The 21,459-nt window shown below is 44.8% G+C and overlaps 1 protein-coding gene and 1 long non-coding RNA gene across 2 annotated transcripts; one reads left to right on the top strand and one right to left on the bottom strand.

Annotated features, from left to right (window-relative positions):
• Positions 1-257: 257 nt before the first annotated feature.
• Positions 258-20,088, bottom strand: MAP3K8 (mitogen-activated protein kinase kinase kinase 8). The gene is made up of 8 exons (XM_029077726.2): positions 19,804-20,088; positions 13,725-14,085; positions 9,570-9,737; positions 7,418-7,679; positions 6,412-6,518; positions 3,352-3,504; positions 2,480-2,726; positions 258-1,517 (listed from the first exon to the last, which is right to left on the bottom strand). The coding sequence occupies exons 1-8, from the start codon at positions 19,983-19,985 to the stop codon at positions 1,384-1,386; spliced, it is 1,614 nt and encodes a 537-aa protein (XP_028933559.1). The 5' UTR covers positions 19,986-20,088; the 3' UTR covers positions 258-1,383.
• Positions 7,613-19,274, top strand: LOC120638779. The gene is made up of 3 exons (XR_005660720.1): positions 7,613-7,692; positions 16,051-16,118; positions 18,949-19,274. It is a non-coding gene; the product is annotated as an uncharacterized LOC120638779 (long non-coding RNA).
• Positions 20,089-21,459: the final 1,371 nt, after the last annotated feature.

The raw sequence follows: 21,459 nt of genomic DNA, 5'->3' as shown, positions 1-21,459 counted from the left end.
GTCACTCCAGCTCTACAATGTGTACTTATGTGCAAGGGGACATTCCAAGTTGGTCTGGATGGCTGGGGAAACTGCTCAGCAACTTGGAAACCTGGTCACATCATTAACACTCATGTCTGAAGTTCCCCTGATCCTGATCTGAGATACAAATTGGTTAACACATTTTCCAAACCACAGGGTCAAAGGAAGACGTTCATGTGTAAAGAAGATTATTTAAAAATGAGTCATAGTTAAAAAGAAAAACTTGAACAATAACATATGACAAAATACAAATTTATTCCATTGATTTGATCAAAGGCATTGGCACCAAACATAATATACAGCAAACCTTGGCATAGGTGGATTTCTGGTTTGCAATTTCACCTCTTTGTAGTTAGCAGGTCCCATGCTCACAGTGGTGGCCGGTCCCGCCCATTTCCCCTGCTGCCTCTTTGGACACCAGAAGACCCACCTGGCTGGTCACCACCACCCTTCCCCCAGATACAATCATCAGCTGAGACTCTCTGCATACACTTAATGCCATCGGACACAAATGGTACATGTGAGGTTTCTGTTGCCAGTCGCCTGCACAAATCCAGGGTCACCAAACTTCCAAATACACTTCAGGGAATAATCTTAAATACTTTAAGTCTTAAAAATACAGGAACATCTCTCAAGGCATTTGATATAAAACATACACAGTATGCCATTTCTACAAACAAATGCTTATAAAAAGTCATAAGCATTCAAAGGTTTTCTGTTTTTCTAGAAATTCACACTCTCATCCCATGGGATGTACAGAATTATGTGGTTTACACAGTTTTATCACCATCCAAAACATCATTGTTTTAAATGTATTCAGCATAGCATGTACATTATAAATTGTTTCCATAGGAATATAAACATGACTAGTCACTAGTGCCATGTTGATATATGGCCACTAATACATTCATTTAAAGTCATTTTAAGAAACTAGCATGGCTTATTGGTGATTAAAACAGAACATGGGATTTTTAACCACCAAAAATGTAGACAAGTCAATTTCTATGACAATCTTCTTACTACGGTTCAAGTTAACATGGAATAATGTTGAGTTAAATGTACACTTCCTATTCAACTTTAAGCACAAATATAAATTTTCTAAATATATTATCCCTATAATTACTCAAATTTCAAAGTGTGTATACAAAGGTATAGAACCAGTCACATAATAGTGATTATTCAAGATATCTCTCTCAACCGTTTTTGTTTGCCATGAGACATCACATGACCTCACGTTCAGCTGAGAACTGCTATGTTGCAGCAAATACATGGTACTATTATCTATACAAAATCCCCTGGTGGGGTCAGGAAAAAGCACCTCTGAGAGGTGAAAGCAAGTTGATTGCACACTTAAAGGTGACATCAGCCGTATTCTAGCGTCGGGGGTCCCCTAATCAGGTTGAAATAGCCAGCCAGAGCGCCAAGGTCTATGTAGAGAGACCGCTGCCTCTTCAGCACCTCTGATTCCTCTGTGCTTCCCATACACGAGGAAGAATCTGAAAAGGGAAAAATGTAGAAAATAGTGGGAAATTGCATTTTCCGGCAATATTCTGCAAAGCATGAACAAGCTGAGATCTGGAAGAAATATGTCTTCACAGCCTCCTGTTTTTATTGAGCATGACTGACCAATCATTAACTAGTCCCTGCCGCAAGAAACCCAAGGATGTGGACTGAACAGCTCAAACATTTCTCAACACCCTGATCTAATGTCAACATTCCAGACATATCTTTTTAATGACAGAGGTGCCTGGCACTAAAAATTCTTGACAGGGGAAGAGTATAATGCCAAGGGTCTCAGGAGAGGCTGCTCATTGTCTTTAATAACCAAAAGCACAAATGTTCCTCTTACTCCGATTTCCTTTTCCAGAGACACTGCCATTAGTGTAAGACATCAATCCCGGAGAAAAACTGAAGCAGAGGAAGTTAGAAATATTAGGCTTTACTGGTACCTGCATCATTTAAACTCACTAATTTAGCAATGGACCATTTATGATTGTCTCATATGTTGTGAGTCATAACATTTGCCACCTTGCCCTAAGTACCTAGGTTCTCAAAAAGGAACTTCATTTGCTCAACCTAGAACCGATTCTTGTGGTTGAATCTTCAAAATTATTAATTTAAAATATCAAATGAACAGGAGGATATACATGCCAACCTTAGAATGAAGGAAGGCAGGAGCCACTCAAGCTTGAAGCTTTATGTTCCACCCCAGCCCAGCACATCTGCCATGGCTTTCTGGTAAGCTGCCTCTTAGTTACAGAAAATATTGCTAACATCTTGCCTGAAATTTCTCAAGTAGGCAACAGCCGCTCAGGAAGTGATTTTCTTTGAAAAACTTACGTAAACTTTATCCTTTTCTCTTTTCTCGTTCCTTTTCCTCCCTCATTTTTCTTTCTTTTTTTTTAAACTCGGAAGGTAAGAAAACACAGGCTCAGTGTAGACCTGAAGGGTTTTCTACCTGCAATGTTTTCCGGCAGTTCTAACTCCCTCCTCGTCAGCAGCTTCTTCCTCTCGAACAGGGCCGAGTCCAGGCTCTGGCAGCGGGGCTGCTCCTCTGGTGGGGGATGCAGAGCTTCGTGTTTCAGCAAATCGGCAGCAGCGGGACGGAGATTTGGGTTCCTCTCCAGGGCAGCTTCTATCAGCATTCTCATACTGGGGCTGCAGTCCTCTGCGATGTCTTCTATGGGCGGAGCTTGTTTGTGAATCTATCAACACACCAACCCTTAGAATCCAAACATTTCACTCAAAACAAATCACCCATGAGGGGATGTCCTTTGGGGGCAAGGCATGAGAAATTCCATTTTTCTGGGTCACATCTACTCCATCCTAAAAAAAACAACTCCCACGTCCACCACCCCACCAAACCCCTTCTTCCCCCAGGGGCCCTGAGTTAAATCAGGACTCTTTTGAGAAGAGCTGGATTTGGAATGAGGTGAGTTGACCTGACCATTGAAGAAGGTCCCGGTTTCCCTGGGAGAGTCTCTGCACCTTGGTGTTCCCATTGATTAACTAGGAACCCACAACCCACTTCCACCGTCTTTTCCAAGGCTAACCTTGGAATGAGCTAACTTCTTAAGGGGTAGAGCGTTTCGGGTTTCTCATTGGTACTGCAGTTTAACAAGGATTTAGAAAAAAGGAACTGTCTTCATCCTAGAAACCAGCTCCCCCAAGAGAGGCTCCAGGCCCAAGCTCTCATCCAGACACCACTGGGCTTCCCTCCACCCAGGATGGATCTGTGCCGGCACTGTTAACGGTCCCTGCCTTTGGCGAGATCCAACAGAGAGTAGGACTGGCTACCCGAAGCTCTTCCCTTGGTGGGTTCCCACTTACTATGTACAGGTAGGATGGGTAGGCCGAGCGAGGGTAGCGCTTCACCCATGGTGGGCTGCCGGTCTGCATGTGGATCAGGGTGGCTCCTATGCTGTAGATATCGGCTTTGGTCGAGTGTCCTCTACACAAGATCACTTCTGGGCTCATGTAAATCTTGTGGGGAAGGGGGGAGGGAGAGACAGGGAGAGAAGACACCAAGGAGGAAAGAGTCAGCCTGATTTTCCTTCATCTGACTTTTCTCCACTTCCTTATTCTAATTCTGGAACCCGCATAGCTTTATCACTGTAACACTTCACCCTCCCCAGGCTACATAGCCCAGTCACCAACTTTCCAACCAGAAACTCTTATTTTGGAGTTAAGCAGCACAGGCCGGAGGGGTCATTTGAGAACCCATTTTAGGAAAAACACTGCATATGATTTTGCTTTGTCAGAGAGAGAGAGACAGAGAGAGATGGAGGGTCTGCGGCTTGGGAAACAACTCAGGCCTGCCACCAGCAGAGTGCCACATTCGATAAACAATCTACTGTCTTTCCTTCTCATAAAAGGATTGAAACCATCCCTTAAAACATTTAGTTTCAATTATTGTCCAAATAAATGCTTCGGAAGTTACTAACTACTCACTACACTATTAACCAAAAGGCTACCAAAATGTCTTTCCCAAGAAGTTCTACATAATAGAATGCCAAAGCCCCCTTAATAAGAAGGGAAGAACCAACTGCCATCTGTTGCATAGAAGTTTTTACTGCAGGTCTCTGAGATATTACCCTGGTTCCCTTTCCGGGTGGTTCAATTTCCTTTCAGGTCCAGCCAGACCCCCCCACGCCCTCCCCGCCATCAAAAAATCACTTGAAACTGACAATGTAGGTGTGAAAAATGGGGGCATATTGATTTCACAGATAATGATTTTTTACATTTTTAATGTCTCTGCAGTACTATCAAAACATCTGAGTGAAAAGTAATGAATTTCAAGACTGTGTAATTAGTTTATCTGCTCAGAACTCCCAGTAGGTGATTCCAGTCTCATTTTCTTTTCTCTAACAAAACATGGAAAGAAGTTGAGTATGAATCAATCAGTCACATTTACTGAGTGCTTACTGTGAGCAGAAAGCACTGTACTAAGCGCTTGGTAGAGGAGGGCCTCCCAGAGAGACATGGCCCCAGCAAAGTCTGATTTGAAGCTCAGTTAAAGCTCAGGTGGCATCTTTGAAGGCATGGCTCCTCCCAAGTTAAATACTGAAAGAGTTCCAGAGGAACAGGTGCAGGTGGCAACTCATTTGTCTTTTACACCTTTAATTCTCCCATTCTAATTCTAACTTGTGAGGAGACTTAGTTGCAAATAATGAAATGCATTTTGTAGTGAAGGGAAAGTGAGTGGCTTCGTACAAGCCTGAAACTAAATAGGAGAAAAAGTACATGGAAGTTTGAAGGGGTAGACTTGTTAAAAAAATAAATTTGAATAGTTCAATGGAACTTGTTCATCCCAAAGGAAGCAACCCATCACTAAATTTCTTTGAATCAAACTCTGAAATATTTTGTTTGAACTATTTTAATTCACACAACTAATTCCTTAAAAGCAGGGTGAGGACAACAGGCGCTTTTATGACACTCTACATAAAACTGTCACTTGAAGAAAAGATGCCAGTTTTTATCAGGTTACTGCTAAAAGTGGCTCATTTTTGGCACAACTAGAGCACAAGTAGTATTTGTAAACACGAGAGCTATCCCATTTGCTGTCACTTTCTAACATTATTCAACAGTCATTTTGTGCCAAGCCATGAAAAGCAGTTCACCTTGGCAGTAACAAACTGCGTACTGCCACACTTAGAATTTTATTTAGGAATGAGCCCTCAGTTACTAATCCAAACCCGGACATGGTGGTACTTGTCTCAAGTGGAGATTTCCAGAAAGGGCAGATTTTTCCTTTCACCAGTAATTTAATCACTCTTTTTAAAAAAGGGGTAGGGGGAAGAGAAGTATTCTCAAGTTTAATACCATAAATAGTTGCTTTGGAAATCAGCTCTAGGAAAAATGGTGCGGTGCCACATTCTTCACTCCTCCCTACAGTGCCCAAAATAAGTCAAAGGATTTTCCAGAGAAAACAAATCATAAAGTGTCTGAAGAATCCTTGCACTATGGAATGTATCAGAGAATCATTTCTACCAGTATCTCCTTTGACTACATCTGTATGTGCAACATCCGGAGGAGGAATTTTAATGGCCTTTTCGAAGCATATGAAATTTCAGAGCTTCCTGAGTAAGGATGGCTGAGCCACACAGTTTTCTTCTACTCTGATCTTTTGCTCTTTAGCAGGAAAGCCTAGGCTCACCGGGAGCACCTGTCCACTCTCTAGCTTCTGGGTTTGGAATCATCACAACCTTCAGTAATAATCCTATTAATGGAATTGCCCATGATAAAGTCGATGCAGATGAATGAAAATTCATTTCTGAAACAAAAGCAGCTTTCTTTCGACACCACCCATTGCTTCATCTCAAAAAGTCTTTGCTTCCTTTTCTTCATAAGCAACTTAAAAAGGATGCCTATTTTATATTCCTGAGTAAAACCTCTCATTATTATTTGGTCAATTTAGAAGGCTAAATCTATGAAATCAAAAGCTGAACTCTAACCAGAATTCTACCTTTCACTTGAGTTTCTTCGGTCGTGCTAGAAAAAACAGTGAACATTATTTCATAGAATTATAATAAAAATTATAGTATTTTTAAAGGGTTTACTGTATACCAAGCACAGGGCTGGGATAGGCACAAGATAATCAGGTCAGATACAGTTCCTGTCCCACCAGGGGTTCATATTTTTCTCACCGTATTAACTCTCTGCTTCCCACATACCTATGGCAATTCTCTAGACTGTAAACTCCTCTGGGGCAGGGACTATGTCTACCAACTCTGTTGAACTGTACTCTCCCAAGCACCTAGTACACTGCTCTGCACAGTGTAAGTGTTCAGTAAATACTGTTGATTGATAGAACTCTGGGAACTTTCTTTTTTTGAAACATCACTACAATGCAAAATACTAATCATGAACATTTCCTGTTTCTGAAATTACCTCAGTTCCCCGAAGGTCCTTAGGGGAGTAGGTGTCCTCTGTCATTTGAACACTCAGGCCAAAATCCACCAGCACAGCTTTGGTTGACATGAAAACAATGTTGCTAGCTAGAGCAGAGAAAAGATAGTTGTCAGTCTAAAATGCTATGCCTCTTTGCATTGTAATTACAAAAATACTTGCAGATGATATAGTAACCCAAATAATAAAAACTTAGGGTTGCCGGTATAAGTGTTTAGAAGGCAATGGTGAACTATCTAGTTTATGAAAACACAAATGGATTCAGATACTACTCAACTGATGGGGCCACTTGAAAACTGGAAAGGAGAATGTTGGTGAGAGTTGGGAAACTGAGTGCAAATACAGTGCTCAGAGCTAAAACACAACGGCTAAAAACCCGAGTCCAAAACTTGAACTTATCAATATCAAGACAGAAGGTTTGACCTTTACGTAAAGACTCTCATTCAAAGGCACTAAGCTCCACGCTTAGATGAGTCTGCTTATTTTGATGGGCCTTGAGAATCTGTAATGCCTTCTTGCAAAGGGGGAAAAACACACCAACTTTTAAGGCTTTGTAGTAGTTTTGAGGCGTGATAACTGTCAGATAGAACTGGCTTCTGGAAAGCAACTACAAACTTCTGTCATTTGCAATCTACTTGATTCACCAAATACTCTTGACAGAATCTGAATTTTTCTTATCTGCTTCTGCAGCTCTCTCATCTCTACCTACCTTTCTCCTCCCTTCTTCTGCCATCTTTTCCACTCTAATCTCACACCCCCGTCTCTGCTCCCAACCTCTATACCTGCAGGAGAACTCTAGTCACAATTTCCTTTTTTTCTTTAATAATACGTTTTAGCCTCTAATCGTTTCACAATTAATTCACCAGTAATTTATAAAACATGACCCTTGAACAAGCATATCCCTGCATATATATCCCATCCACAGGTATGAGATGGATATACACGCCTGCCCTACATCAATAAGTTACTGGAAACAAAGGGAACTTACGTTTTATATCGTGGTGAATAACTTTCTTTGAGTGAAGAAACTCAAGGCCCTTAAGTACATGCTTAGTCACCCAAATAATCTCAAATTCCCTCATAGGTCCGCAGCTCTCCAGCTTCTCCATTACGGACCCTCCTTCGCCTGCCTCCATGAAGAGATGGACTGTTTCATCCCACAGAATGGCACCATATAATTCAGCAATGTTCTCGTGACGGAAGCAAGCCTGGATTTCAACGTCGGATGGCTTAAACTGATCCACTGGAATCTAGAACATAAAGGTGAGTGTGAGACTCAAAAATGGTACATGCGCAACATTGGCCATTTGGTATTTCTGGATGATTTTCTATGGCAACTGAACAGAAAACAAGCAAAATGAAAGACAAACAGGTACCTAAAGAGATAGGCAACAGTAAGAGGTAAAGCAAGGCGAGAGGATAGGGCAACATTCACAGTTAGAAATTAGGCAAATGGCATTTAGACGTTTGTTTAAAATTCAAAATGAATGGAAATTAAAAGGCTGTAATTTGACATCTAGAGGACCTTCCACAAAGCTGGTTTAAGGAACTTTTCCAAAAAGGCCTATCAGGGGCCAGGTCTCAAAAGAAAATTGTTTTTCTCCCATTCTGGGGTGGGCATCACAGGCACCAAATTTCAACCAATAATAACATGAGGCCAGATTTGGAAAGTGAAAGCAAGCCTTCACTTTATTTCCTCAACTTCATTACAGAAGTGTGTAATGTGTTTGGCCTATTCAAACCTATGTTGAAATGCACATGTGCTCAAAAAGCAAAAATATTCAGAATCCAGAAAATTATTCACCATAAAACCGAAAGGGACAGGCTACAGCTTGAGAAGTGCAACTTGCAGAACAATGCAGTGGATTTTTAGAAAAGTTTGAAAATGCTTGCTTTACTAAATGCTTTAAATAAGACTAAAACAACAGGGTTAACCCTTTTTGTTGAGGTGCACTGGCATGTATCGACTGACCAAATATATATCTCCAAATCCCACATATTGTTCAGGGATTTGCGCTGGAGTTACGCTAAGCAGGCAGAAGTTCAAGTAACAGATGGCAGAGACATTTCACTTCTGCTGCCATCCACCTCAGTGCCCCTGTTCTCTGCTCCCTGGGAATTTCTGGTACTCTGAGTCCCAGAACCTGTAATGATGATAGAAACCATGCCAAGCACTGTATTAAACACTGAGATAGATACAGATAATCAGGTTGTATACATTTCCTGTCCCACATAGGGTTCAAGTTTAAGTGGGAGGGAGAACAGGTATTTGAACGCCCACTTTTCAAATGAGGAAAGCAGTGGGGTACATTCGTTCCCCACCATCCAGTGTTCATCCCAGCTCACAAGCTCAGAGAAGGAAGGAAGAAGGTATAAAGAGTGAGGTGCAGAGGGAATCCAAGTTCTCGCAACCTGGTACCAGATGTCAGCTGGGGCCAATCCTAATATTGTTTGTGTTTCTGGCTAGAAGGGCAACAGTAATAATAACGATGGTATTTGTTAAGCACTTACTATGTGCCAGGGTCTGTACTAAGTGTTAAAGTATTGTACTGTACAGTAGTACAGTAATTAAAACTGCAGTGGAAGGAGTGGTGTGCCATCTCTCAGCACCAAGCCAGATCATCCCTTCAGCCAATTCCAGCACCTATGAACAGATTCACACCCTTTTCAGCACTCATGTATATATGTCACTCAATATATCAATTTTGACCACTCTAGTTGTAAATACTTTAATGTTTGTCTCCCCTGTTAGAATAGAAGCTCCTTGTGGAAAGGGAACAAGTCACTTCACTGGTCTGCACTTCCCAAGCACCTCACCAAGTGGGCACTCAGTAAATGCTGCCCCTACGACTACTTGGAGCCACTCTGCAGAGGTTCTGCTTCTCGCCCACATGGGGCAATGGGGCAGAATGTGAGCTGGCCCAGCTGGCACACTCCTTTTGTCTAAGATGGATTAATCACATGGAAAAAGTAGCACCTATGCAGATGTGCACGGGCCCACTGGCAATTCACTAAGTGCAGATCTGCTTAAATAGTTTACCCTGCAGATGCAATCCAGCAAAAGCAATTACACTCCCTTGGGAGCATTTAACTCATGCAGCAATTCTACAGGATTGAAAATATGAATGGAGCACACATACCAGTTTACAAGCCATTCGTTTTTTGGTCTTGATGTCCTGCGCTAGGTAGACTTTTCCAAAAGCTCCCCGTGGAATGAAATCCGAGCCAATGTTCCGGTACGTCAGCTTCCAGGGGAACAAGAGTACATCTGAGTCGATCTGATAACGTCCATTTTGAGGGGTGATAACCTAAGGGAAGAAATATCATTTTAGAAAGGGGGAAACTCCATTTTCCAAGAGCCTCCTACAAGGAAAGAATCCTCTAGTAGTTGTATTAGTATTGTATGCAGTCACTAAGCACTGACTGTGCGCAGAGCATTGTACTGAGTGCTGGGAAAGAGTATATAAGTAGGAATTAGAGGTGGACCCTGTCCCTCGAGGGGCTCACTTTGTTTTGGAGAAATGCCATTCTCCATACACAAGCATAAATGCACTGAGTGCTATATTTAGAAGCATTAACAAGCCTGAGAAACTTGTGAGCATAGTCTTAGTCAGACCTGCTCAAATTTCCATCTCCTAATGAGTAGCCTCTTTGTAATCATACGTTATAAATTATTTTTCTGGTAAAAACATTACCACCTTGACTGAAAGACTGAAAATGGTGATTGCGTAAATATACCTCCAGGCTGATTTGCTCTTAACTAGAATACACTAACCTGTTAGACCACATAGCTATTACTCACTTATGATGCACAGAAAGGCTGTGGAGAATAGCTAAGGATCATGGAACATTCTGAAAATACGCAGAGCACTATATCAATGTTAAGCATTAGAGGCATTATACAATTAACTCAAGGAATGACATTACTACCTCACAGAACTCACCAACAGGCAGTTTCGGGATGGCCCAACCAAGCATCTTTGGAATGGGACATGAGAGACACTTGGGTCCCCACTAGTCGAATTGGAAAATGTGGTGATTATCATAAGTGCATAAGGCCCTTATAGGTTTGGTCATCTAACCCACACAGAAAATTTGGCTTTCAATAGTCCTCTAAGCTCCATAACATCTATCCAATATAAGGACGATAAAGGCCAAATAATTTCAAATCAGATATTATCCTACTGCCCGGATAACTTTAATCTTTTCTGAACAGAAACCGATAGGGCATGTAGCAAAAGGATTAAATGTGATTTGACACATCTGTGGATCTCAATTTCTCTAACTACTTTGACCTACAATCCAGAACATGATTGTAGAAAACCTGAAAAATCTTGCTAAAAGCCTTTAGTTTTGCTGTTTTGAAATTGATGGATTTATAATTATAACTGAGGAAAACAGTTCCTCAGGAAAACTGAGGAAAAAAAATGGCTTCAAAGTACAAGAAATATTGTCTTTTGAGGTATAAAATCAAATAATCTAGGGTTCTAAGGAATCTTAAGAATCAACTCAAGTCATTCAATCCCTTCCCTCAAATTACCACTTTCCTTCAGAAAGAAGTAGACTCCTACCACCTTAGGGATAGGAGTCCATAATCTCAATACCCATGCCTAGGTTTGACAACAGTGGGCTACGAAATCCACCTCCAGTAACAGTCTGCTTTACTCTTCTAACTCTGTGTCTGTTTAAAAAAGGCGTTCTTATTTTCCTTTATTCTTTGGCAAAGCAGACCTTCATTTTTCCCTAAGATTTTATGATTACTCCTTCCTATATGTCTGTGGCCTCTTCCTTCATAATGGCCTGACCTCAGTGGGAAGCATATGGGTTTCAGCTCCTTGGCTGGTTCTCTGCTGAACCATCTGGGCATCTATTCATTTTTTGTGGGTCTTTTCCTCCATCTTGGGGTCTTTGTTGTACCCTTGTTTTTCTTTTTTTCAAGCCCTCTTGAACTTCCTTCCCCTACAGCTAGGATCTAGGATTGCCTTGCTTGAATGTTTTCTTCGTTTTCATTTCTCTCTTTCCTTTGCTTGGAATCCTGAATTTTTCTCAAGACTGCTTCTGCCTTTAGGACTTAAACTCAGGACTCTTAATAATAATAATAATAATAATAATGTTGGTATTTGTTAAGCGCTTACTATGTGCCAGGCACTGTTCTAAGCGCTGGGGTAGACATAGAGGAATCAGGTTGTCCCACGTGGGGCTCACAGTCTTAATCCCCATTTTACAGATGAGGGAACTGAGGCACAGAGAAGTTAAGTGACTTGCCCACAGTCACACAGCCAACAAGTGGCAGAGCTGGGATTCAAACTCATGAGCTCTGACTCCAAAGCCCATGCTCTTTCCACTGAGCCACGCTGCTTCTCCCAGCTCTTGCTTTACAAATATTAAATCAAGACATCATACCTGAGAACTTCTGATCTTCCTTCTGTTCCCAGTAGGGGCAGAAGTAAGGAAACCCTGAAGTCAACCAAGGACTAGATTAAGCACTTCATGGCAGGATGCCAAATGGGTGGGAGGGAACCAAGTTACTGATGCCACATCAAAGTTTAGGTGACCGTGACTGAATTCTAACCACACACACCTCAACCCATATCTGTGGTGGTCTGCCCAAGGGGATTGGGAACCTCAGTTAATCAGTTGAGGAAAAAGGGAGTGAGGAAGAAAGGCACCCAAGTGGAAAGAGAAAGACTCCTGGGGTGAACTTTCCTCCAGATCTCCCCAAGCCTCATTCTGACTGCTTCCTGAGGAGGCTTTAGACTCTCTGCACCCCAGCATCATTTGGGGTTTTCACAAAGCAGAGTAGAATGGGGTTGGGCCAAGTGCCCTGAGATGGGGTCCAGTCCTAGCTCCAAGCCCTGCACTGCACCCTCAAATGCAGTAATGCCATCTTACAGGGCACCTCAAACTACCTTAAGTAGCAATAAGCCCAGTGGCATGAGGCCAGCTGGAGACCCAGAAGCTGCTCCCTCTTTCCCTGCCCCACACCCTCTGTGGTGATGCCAGCTGAGGGAGTGGGGGCTTGGTCAAGCAAACTGTAAGGTGCCACCATCACCTCCCTCCACTGGTGGAGTGGAGAAGAAGAAAACAAGCCAGGCTGGTCTGCCACTACCAATAACAATCAAGTGCCAAATTTAACACGTGGAACTTTTTCTCTCCTTCTGCTCTAGTCTCCAAGAAGCTACTAAGATGCAGGAGAGGACTCACCATCAATCAGTGTAATTTACCGCCCACTGGTCTTAGTGCATTGTGCAAGAAGGCACTCTATCCAGACTCACCTACGTTTTGGTAATACCTAACCCCACCTTGAAATACTGAGATCTTGGATGCCTCATAAGGCACACCTGATCACATCACTAGGACTACAATTGCGACAACATCCCATTGCCACATTTTAAGTTATTTATAAACTTGGGATGACTAAGAACACATATAACATATTCATTTATACGTTGTCATTTAAAGAGAGAGTGGCTCTTGAGTTTGTATATTTGAGATGACCTGTAAGTACTGCCTATTTCCTAGAATCAAATTTAGCTAAAACACATTAATAGAGGCGCGATGAAAAAGAAAATAGACTGGGAGCATAATTCAGTCTTCAAAAAGGAAAACTGGTCAGGAATTAACCTCAGTCAAAAAATATTTTTTTACTAAGCTGGGAGTTTATTTAAGCTCTTCATTAACTACACATCTGGGAACAGCCATTCTAGTAAAATCACTTGCCCGTGAATGAAGAAAGTGGTAACAGTGAAGTGCATTTTTCAAGAATGACCAATTTGATGTTTGAAAGCCCTCAGTGTGAAGGGGACTCTAAAAGAGACCCCATGTTGGTGTGGGGAAAGAGGTTTATGAAGAGATGCTGAATTAAAACAGGCTGTATAGCCATAGTGACATACAACCTTAATTAATGGCCCACAGCAGAGGACAGTGGGAAAAGTTTCGTAGTAGAGCAGCCACAGTTTGCCATGGGAAAACCAGAACACTAAAATGGAAGGATCAAAAACACCATTGGGTATTGCAAACAGAAAATGCAACAGAAGCACAAGGTCAATCTTTCCATGGGCAGAGTGTAGAAAGGACAGTCAATCCCAATGCAAACTTTTCAATCATTCACCATCAGTAGAGTCACCCTAAAACTCAAAGGATGGTTACATATTTGAGTTAGTTACATGAAATAATGACCATTTTTAAACTTGCCAACCAGTAGGTGTCAGGAAATACTTTTGAAAAAACCGTCATGGGAAAACTGATTAAAGGAGCAAGAACTTGCCACGGCGATGATTTAAAAGGCATCATACCATATTTAATAGGATTCCTGATTCCTGTGGCCGGTGTCTGTAGAAATGCTTGGCAGTATTGGAGACGTGATTCGCAAAGGCAAGCAAGTCCTCCACTGTTCCATATCTGACCGATGCGAGCCGGGACACCTCTTGTCCACTCAGTAACAAAGACTCTGAACAGTCCTCATTTTGATTAGGGTCTTGGCACATAGCCCTCAGACTGGGTTCATATGTTGCACCTTCTTCACTTGGGTAAAGATTCTCCATAATGTCTATTACATCTGACATATTTAAATGTTTAATTAATAAATCAATCTCTTCTTTATTGTCACTCCCGGTGCTCATATACTCCATTACTGTCCAGTGTTCTAGGCTTGGTCTGCAACATAAAAGGATAATGTTATGTTTAAGTCAAAAATGCAAATGTTTCCTAATGCCTCTCAAAGCACACATATCTTATTTCAAGAGTGATGAGCATACAGAGCAAGCACAGGTTCCGAAGTGATGGTGGAGAGAAGACAAGCATCCTGCACTACACGATAATGTAATGCTCATGTACACTTAAGCTGCCACGTCCCCACAGGAGAAGAACAGAGAAGAAAAGACCCAGTCAGGCAAAGTCAACATAAGGTTTACTTGGCCTCAGTGGGACACCCAGCAGAATGTCTACTTAGCAATGGTCATCTTCATTCCATATTAGCCAACTGGGCAAGCTGTCTCTTCACACCCATTTTCAGAATCCACCATAGCCAATCGCTGCAACAATCTAGGTTGGATGTTTCCCTGGAATTGGGCTCAAACAGGGCAATTCAACCAACACCATTGAGGAAAGAAGAAATGATGAAAAATGGATTCTGATCCAGAGCAGAAATCACTGGCAGTCGAGTCCAGAAAGCCCATCCCATGTCCACAAATGATCAAAATATCAGAGATTCAGCATAGTTCCCAACATATGTTCTCCTAAGTCTTGGCACTGTGGGACTGTCAAGAATCCAGACTTGTTACAACAGGACACTGGTCCACCCTGACAATCTGAAGGGTGAAAGGAGAAGGCAAGCACACAATCAAAGGAAGCACAAGACAAGGCTTAATATACTTTGCCTTGCCTTGGTATATTTCCATGGTGAGGTATTGTTCTTATGCGTGAGGGCGGTGTTGTGGACTTATTTATTAAATGCTCACTCTGGAATGTGATAGTGAGGAGCAACAACAAAAAAGTTCCTCCCTTGCAAGCTTTTCCTGCATTCTGTTTCAGTCTCAACTCCTCCCCACAATAGAAATGGGAACTCGTGCCCCTCAAATGTCCTGAGGCAGAACCCAGACATGGAGCAATTCAGCCTGAAACAGGATCCTCCTCTGGTGTAGTTCATAATCTGGAGGAACCATGATATTCGAGGCCCAAATGGAAAAGAGGAGGTGCAGCTTTCTAATAGAATAAGAACTCTTTCTCGTAAAATCAAATCAAGGAGATCTCATCCATTGAAACCCTGGGACCACCTGCCCCATTCAAGTCTTTCCAAATTCTGCCCTCCATCTCACCTTAGAAAGCAGCTCTTTCAGAGCAGCTCTCTATGGCCTCCACACAGAATCTGTGCATAAGAAAATGGCTTTACAAAGTGGATTCTCTAGTAAATCATTAATTTAACAGTCTGAATATAGCCACCCAGGCCCGTGAGCAATGCCCTGAATCAATAAATTGGGATTAAATCCTACTCCCTCGTACTAATCCCCAAATAGAAAAGGGATTGTGTCCTGCCTGATTGTCTTTTATCTGTCTCAGTGTTTAGAACAGTGCTTGGCATATTGCAAGCGCTTCACAAATATCAAAAATCATTATGACATTTGTTACACACTTACAATTTAATCTGGTCAGATACAATCCTTCTCCCACCTGGGGCTCCTGGTCTAAGTAGGAGGGAGGTCAGACAACTAATCCTATTTTACAGATGAGGAAAGAGACACCAAGAGGCTAACTGAATTGCCCAAGGTCACAGAGCAGGCAACTGGCAGAGCCAGGGACTAAAATCCAGGTCCTCTTGACTCCCAGGCCCATGGTCTTTCCACTAGGCCATGCTGCTCAACATCTCTGGGTGTCAATTTCTGGAGGTAGTGACCTTTGCAAATGGTGTTCTATGTTTAAGGAAGCAGATGATAGATGAATTACTTTGTTCTGGGAGCCAGATGGGAGAATCGGTTGTTCACTGGGAAACAGACACTAGGATTCAAATTCCAGCTCTGATTTGCTGTAAACCAGACAATCCATTTCACCCTTCTGCTTCAGGATACTTCTGTTTGCTTGCCTGCCAGAGGGGCTAGGAAGCTTAACTTAATATATCATCCACAGGGAGAACCAACTGCTGAAGGGAAGTTGAGGTCCCCTTCCCAAGCGATGGTCTCAGGAAAGAAGACAGGGTAAGCAAGTGAATCATTTGTAACTTCCAGATGAAAAGAGTATGATATCATCTGCTAGCTTAACCAATAATTGTAGCTAGTCCATATCCACCTGCTCTTGCATCCATCACGGAAACATTTGGATGAAAGGGTAGAGAGTAGGTGGACAGCAAGGACAATGAGTAGAGCAGTCAGGGTTCTAGAACATTTAACAATGAAGCAAAAACAAACAGGCTGCTTGGTATTTCTGGACTGACAAAGAGGAGACTTCCAAGCTGAATATTTGGTTCTGGAATGGCCAACTCACACTAGGAAGTCCAGAACTCAACAACCCCTTCCCAAACATCTTCTGGGTTCTTTGAGTCACATAACTCATGCCCAACTCCACTGCTATGGAAGGCTCTAATACACACAAAACTCTCTGATACACACCAGTATTACCACAACCTCTGAGATGATAAAGCCCAGAGGATGGTTTGCATAACCTGGATTCAGGAGACATGGCTGCAGACTTGGTTCATCGTTATTGAGCACATTCTATGTGAAGAGCACTTGGGGAGTTTGGCAGACACATTCCCTGTGCACAAAGAGTTTACAGTCGGGGGGAGGAGGGGACAGACATTAATATAAATAATTTCTAATCCATAAATTAAAGATAGGTACACATGTTGGTTGCCCCAGATTAGCTGGGCCTAGCTTTATCTGATGTGTGGATATTACCACCTCTTCCCACCACACTTCCCAAAGGTTGCAAGGAAAATTACACTTAAACCCAAATAAATAAGAATAGACTGCTTTGTGATTCTTCCAGGTGGCCAGTGCTCAATATGAGATGATCCACCAATTGACTGAGTAGCTCTAAAAGTGCAAATAAATCCGCCTAGAAGCTTCATCTTGTCTCCTCTTTGATGAGGGGCAGGTTTGGCCTAGCACTGCCTGAAGGCTGGAGAGTAGAGCATTGCAGAAGCACATCAGCCCCTTGGTCCCTGTCAGGCCTAGAAACACTCAGACCAATTGCCTCCAAACAAGGGAGCCAGGACACTTCCCACAGGGGAACAGAGAACTTCCCACAGTGGCTTAAAACCACCTAAAGCCACAGCTGGGAAGAAAGAAAATCTCCACTAGTCACCTTTCAAATGAGACAATGTTATGCAGCTGGGAATGAACAAAAATGGGTGCTATGTGCAGGGACCCGTGGACAGGAAGGTTGAAGGGTAGGAAAAAAAACTTCCATTTCCCCTGTCAAGGGGTGCTTAAACCCACAGGAGAGCACTACCATGGGTTTAAGTGCTTTTCCACAGCCCTCTCATTCCCGGGGAGAACAGAGCTCATTAATCATTACAAAGTGGAACCAAGGCTCACATAACTGCTAAGCCTTCAGCCTATCTCACCCCTTTCTCAACTCTCCCTTGAACATTCCGGGAGCAAACACAGAAATATTTAACCCACACTTTTCTTCCTTGGTTTCTTGGATTTTAGTATTTGTTCTTACTTAGTATTACAAAGCACAGCTGTCATTTCAATATAAGGTCCTCCATTCCAGAAATCTAAACATAATAGCGGCGGGTCAAAAGAGTAAAGTCCAGGAAGGAAACACTCTAAGTGTAAATTCTCACAAGAGGGGATTAAAAACCACGCACACCTTTCATTTCTGGATTGGCTGTCTGCCCTTACACACTTGGGAATTTTTGCTTCTCTACCTAGTCACGTAAGCTCTGGAGTTTTATTTTTTTTAAAAAGTCAAAAAATTTGATTGGCAAGTTCAGTAAGTTCTCAGGAATTTTCGGCTACTTCATAGGTTTTGCAGAAAAAAAAAGTCACTGTCTCAGCTTCTGTTTTTCAATCTAGATTTTTCAGCCTGAAACTGCAACCAAAGTGTTCAGTGAAAACTGCTATTGCCTGGTACTTCCTTAATTACCATTTGCTCTTATCCAACTCTGCTCCCCTCAGCAGCCCTAAAAATCAAACCACATTTCAAATGCTTGTAACTTCTCATTAAGCAGTTCCCTGTATTTTTCTACTAACCAAAGCTGCCAGTTTCCCCTTCCATTAATCACAAATCAGCAGCCATTTGGAGGAGGTGGTGGATTGTAAAATTGTACTAGATTAAGAATTATCCTCATACTTATTTCCTATAAAAGTGGCTTGGGACCCTCAAGTAATCAGTTCTAGAACTGGACTGGTGTTGAGCTTTAAGGCCTAGCAGGATGAATGATCCACACTCCAAATTAATTCCATCCAAACTAAATGCATTAAGATATGGTCCCCTGTTGATTACAAACGAACATTTAATTCCCTCCGAGTTATAAACAGTAGATTGCATGGACACAGACAATACTTTGGCCCCCTGCCTTAGTGTTTCCAAGTTGTCCAAAGTGGCCAAAATGCCTTAGAAATGTGTTACTGCCTTCTGAAAGACGAAAACGTCCAGGATGAATTAGCATTTCATTAACAGCCTCGGAATACCTGTAGTCAAGAATGCCTATTTCTTAATGAAGTCTAAGGCTGTGGCACCCTCCTCTCCTGTCTGCTTACATACTCTTTGAAGGCCATGCATCGCTAATTAGTTTTAAAAAATATTTGCAATTATTCAGATTGAATTCTCCCTGGCACTGGTGATCTGATTAAACCATCCCAACAGGACCTAGATACCTAAGTCTTTGACTGGCTGGCCCGTTGTGGGCAGGGATGATCTCTCTTTACTGCCATATTGTATTTTTCACAGTTCTGCACACAGTAAGGCTCAATGAATACGACTGAATTGAATTCCCTAAACACCAGAGAGGGCACGATGAAAACAAAACAAAACAACTCATAATTTCCTCCTCTATTTCTCATTAACGATGCCCAGATACCCCGAGACGAGACTTCAAACGACTCGTCCCAAAAGCGGACCCGGGCATCTTGGGCGCTTTGCACGGCTCAGTGGAAAGAGCACGAAGTCTGGGAGTCCGCGGATCTGGGTTCCAATGCTGCCCCCGCTACTGAACTGCTTGGACGAGTGACTGCGCTTCTCTGGGCCTCCGTTTCTTCATCTGTACAATGGGGTTCTAACTAGCCGTCCTCCCCCCACCCACCGCGGCTCATCTGAATCTGTGCCGGGCACGGAGGAGGCATTTAATAAATAGCACAAGGGTGGCGTTGAGGTTGCTTCTTGCTTCCTAGCCCCCTCCACTGCGACCCTTCGGCCCTTTTCTCTTCTCGGTGGGGGAGGCAGGGTCCGAGTTGGGGCGGCCCGGCCCCCTCCACCAGCGCCCGGATCCACGCTTGGCCAAGTCCTCGGACTGGCACGCAAACGGTGCCAAGGGCCTCCGGCTAACGATTGATTTTTCTTTTTTTAAAAAAAGGAAGAAAAAAACTACTGAGAGTGTAGGGAGCGAAGGAAAGAGGACAGAAGAGCGCGTCCCCCTAGCTCCCACTCCTCCGGAGAGGCGCCGGCGGGGGCTTCCCGGGCCCGCCCCGCACAGCGCCCTGCACAGCGTCCTAGCCCGCATCTGGGTGCGGGGCCCGGGACACCCCGTGGGAGGTTTCGCAAGGTGCTTCCCGGAGGAAGGTGGCTGCATCCCGGACCCGAGCCAAGGCAAGGAATTCGACGCGTGCCCCTCCAGGCTGGCCGGGATTTTCCCTCCCTCCCTCCCGGGAGCTGGGGAGGGTCGCCCTCCTGCAAACCTTTCCCTAACCCCGCCAGCCCCCCAGGGCGGGTTACCTGGCGCCGCGCGTCCCCGCAGATCGGGGGGCTGCTCCGCCCGGACCCCCGCACCCTCCGGCTCCAGCGGGACCCGCGGGCGGCCACCGGCTGTCGCCGACGGGGACGAGCTGTCGCCGGCTGCAGGTCCGCCAGGACGCTCCTGCTCCTGCCCCGGGCCGAACCCGCCCCCCGCTGAGCATCACTTTCCATTTCCCTTTTCTGTCCGTAATGGGAGGGGGGCGGGCCCGGCCCGGCCCAGCCGCGGAAGGAGGACTCCGCTGTCCGAGCGCCCCCGACAGCCGGGGATTCCCGGCCCTCGGACCCTAAGACCGACACGCCCCCTCCGCCACCCGCCCGGTTGGGGGGGGGTGGGGGGGACCTGAAACCGGCGCCTGGGAAGGCTGGACCGCGCCGGGGGGGGGGACCTGAAACCGGCGCTCGGGAGAGTTGGACTGAGCGCGGGGGGGGACCTGAAACTGGCGGGGGGGGGGGGGAGCTGAAACCGGCGGCGGGGAGAGTTGGACTGCGCCGGAGGGGTGACCTGAAACCGGCAGCCGGGAGATTTGGACTGCGCGGGGGGGCACCTGAAACCGGCGGCCGGGAGAGTTGGACTGCGCGGGGGGGACCTGAAACCGGCGCCCGGGAAGGCCGGACCCCCCGCGTGGGGAGCGGCGCCCGGGGTTGGGGAAGGGTCCCGGGCCCGATCCCTCCCCTCGGCACTGTATATATTATTTATCACCCTATTTATTTTGTTAATGAGGTGTACCTCCCCTTGACTCTATTCATCTTCAAGATGTTGTCTTGTTTTTGTTTTGCTCTGCTGTCTGTCTCCCCCGGTTAGACTGTGAGCCCGTTATTGGCGGGGATGGCCTCGCTCTGTGGCCGAATTGTCCATTCCAAGGGCTTAGTACAGTGCTGTGCACATGGTAAGCGCTCAATAAATACTTTTGAATAAATGAATAACCGCTGGGACCGGTCCTTGCCGGCCTCTGCGCCCCGGGGACCCAGGCGCCTTCCTGCCTCCCTTCCCGCCCCATTCCCGGAGCTGGCAGCGCCAGAGCCCCTCCCCCGTCAGTGCCGGGAAACCGGGAAGCAAACTGGGCTTCCCACCTCCTGCTCCAGGCCCCGGCCTGTGCTGGGAATCGTCCACCTTCCCCGCTTCGCCCCCTGCTCCGGCTGCGGGCCTGTGCCAGCTGCTGCCAGGTCAGGCCGGGCCAACCCAACCCTGCCCCTCCGCCCCTGCCGGACCCGCAGCCCCCTCCTCCTGTCCTTCCCAACACCCCCCCCCCCCGGCCTCCCCCTATAATAATGGGCAGGGATTGTCTCTGTCCGTTGCCGAATTGTACATTCCAAGCGCTTAGTACAGTGCTTTGCACATAGTAAGTGCTCACTATTGAATGAATGAATAATAGTGCCATTTGGTAAGCGCTTACTATGTGCCAGGCACTGTAACGACCGTGGCTTCGGCCTCCTTGATCCCCCCACCCATGACCCCCACTTGGACCGGAACTCGGCCATTGCTCTCCCGGGCCCGGACTCAGTGTCCTCCAATCCCCAAATGGGAATTCTGTGTTGGGCGGCCAGAGAGATATCTGGTCAAGCTGCTTGGGAGGGTGTGAACCTCGAGGAATGCGTCCTCACATCACCAAGGGAGTGCTCACAACAAGCACCGAG

This window comes from Ornithorhynchus anatinus, chromosome 13, assembly GCF_004115215.2.
Source record: "Ornithorhynchus anatinus isolate Pmale09 chromosome 13, mOrnAna1.pri.v4, whole genome shotgun sequence".
Classification (NCBI taxonomy): Eukaryota; Metazoa; Chordata; class Mammalia; order Monotremata; family Ornithorhynchidae; genus Ornithorhynchus; species Ornithorhynchus anatinus.
This window is presented reverse-complemented; position numbering and strand designations above follow the sequence as displayed.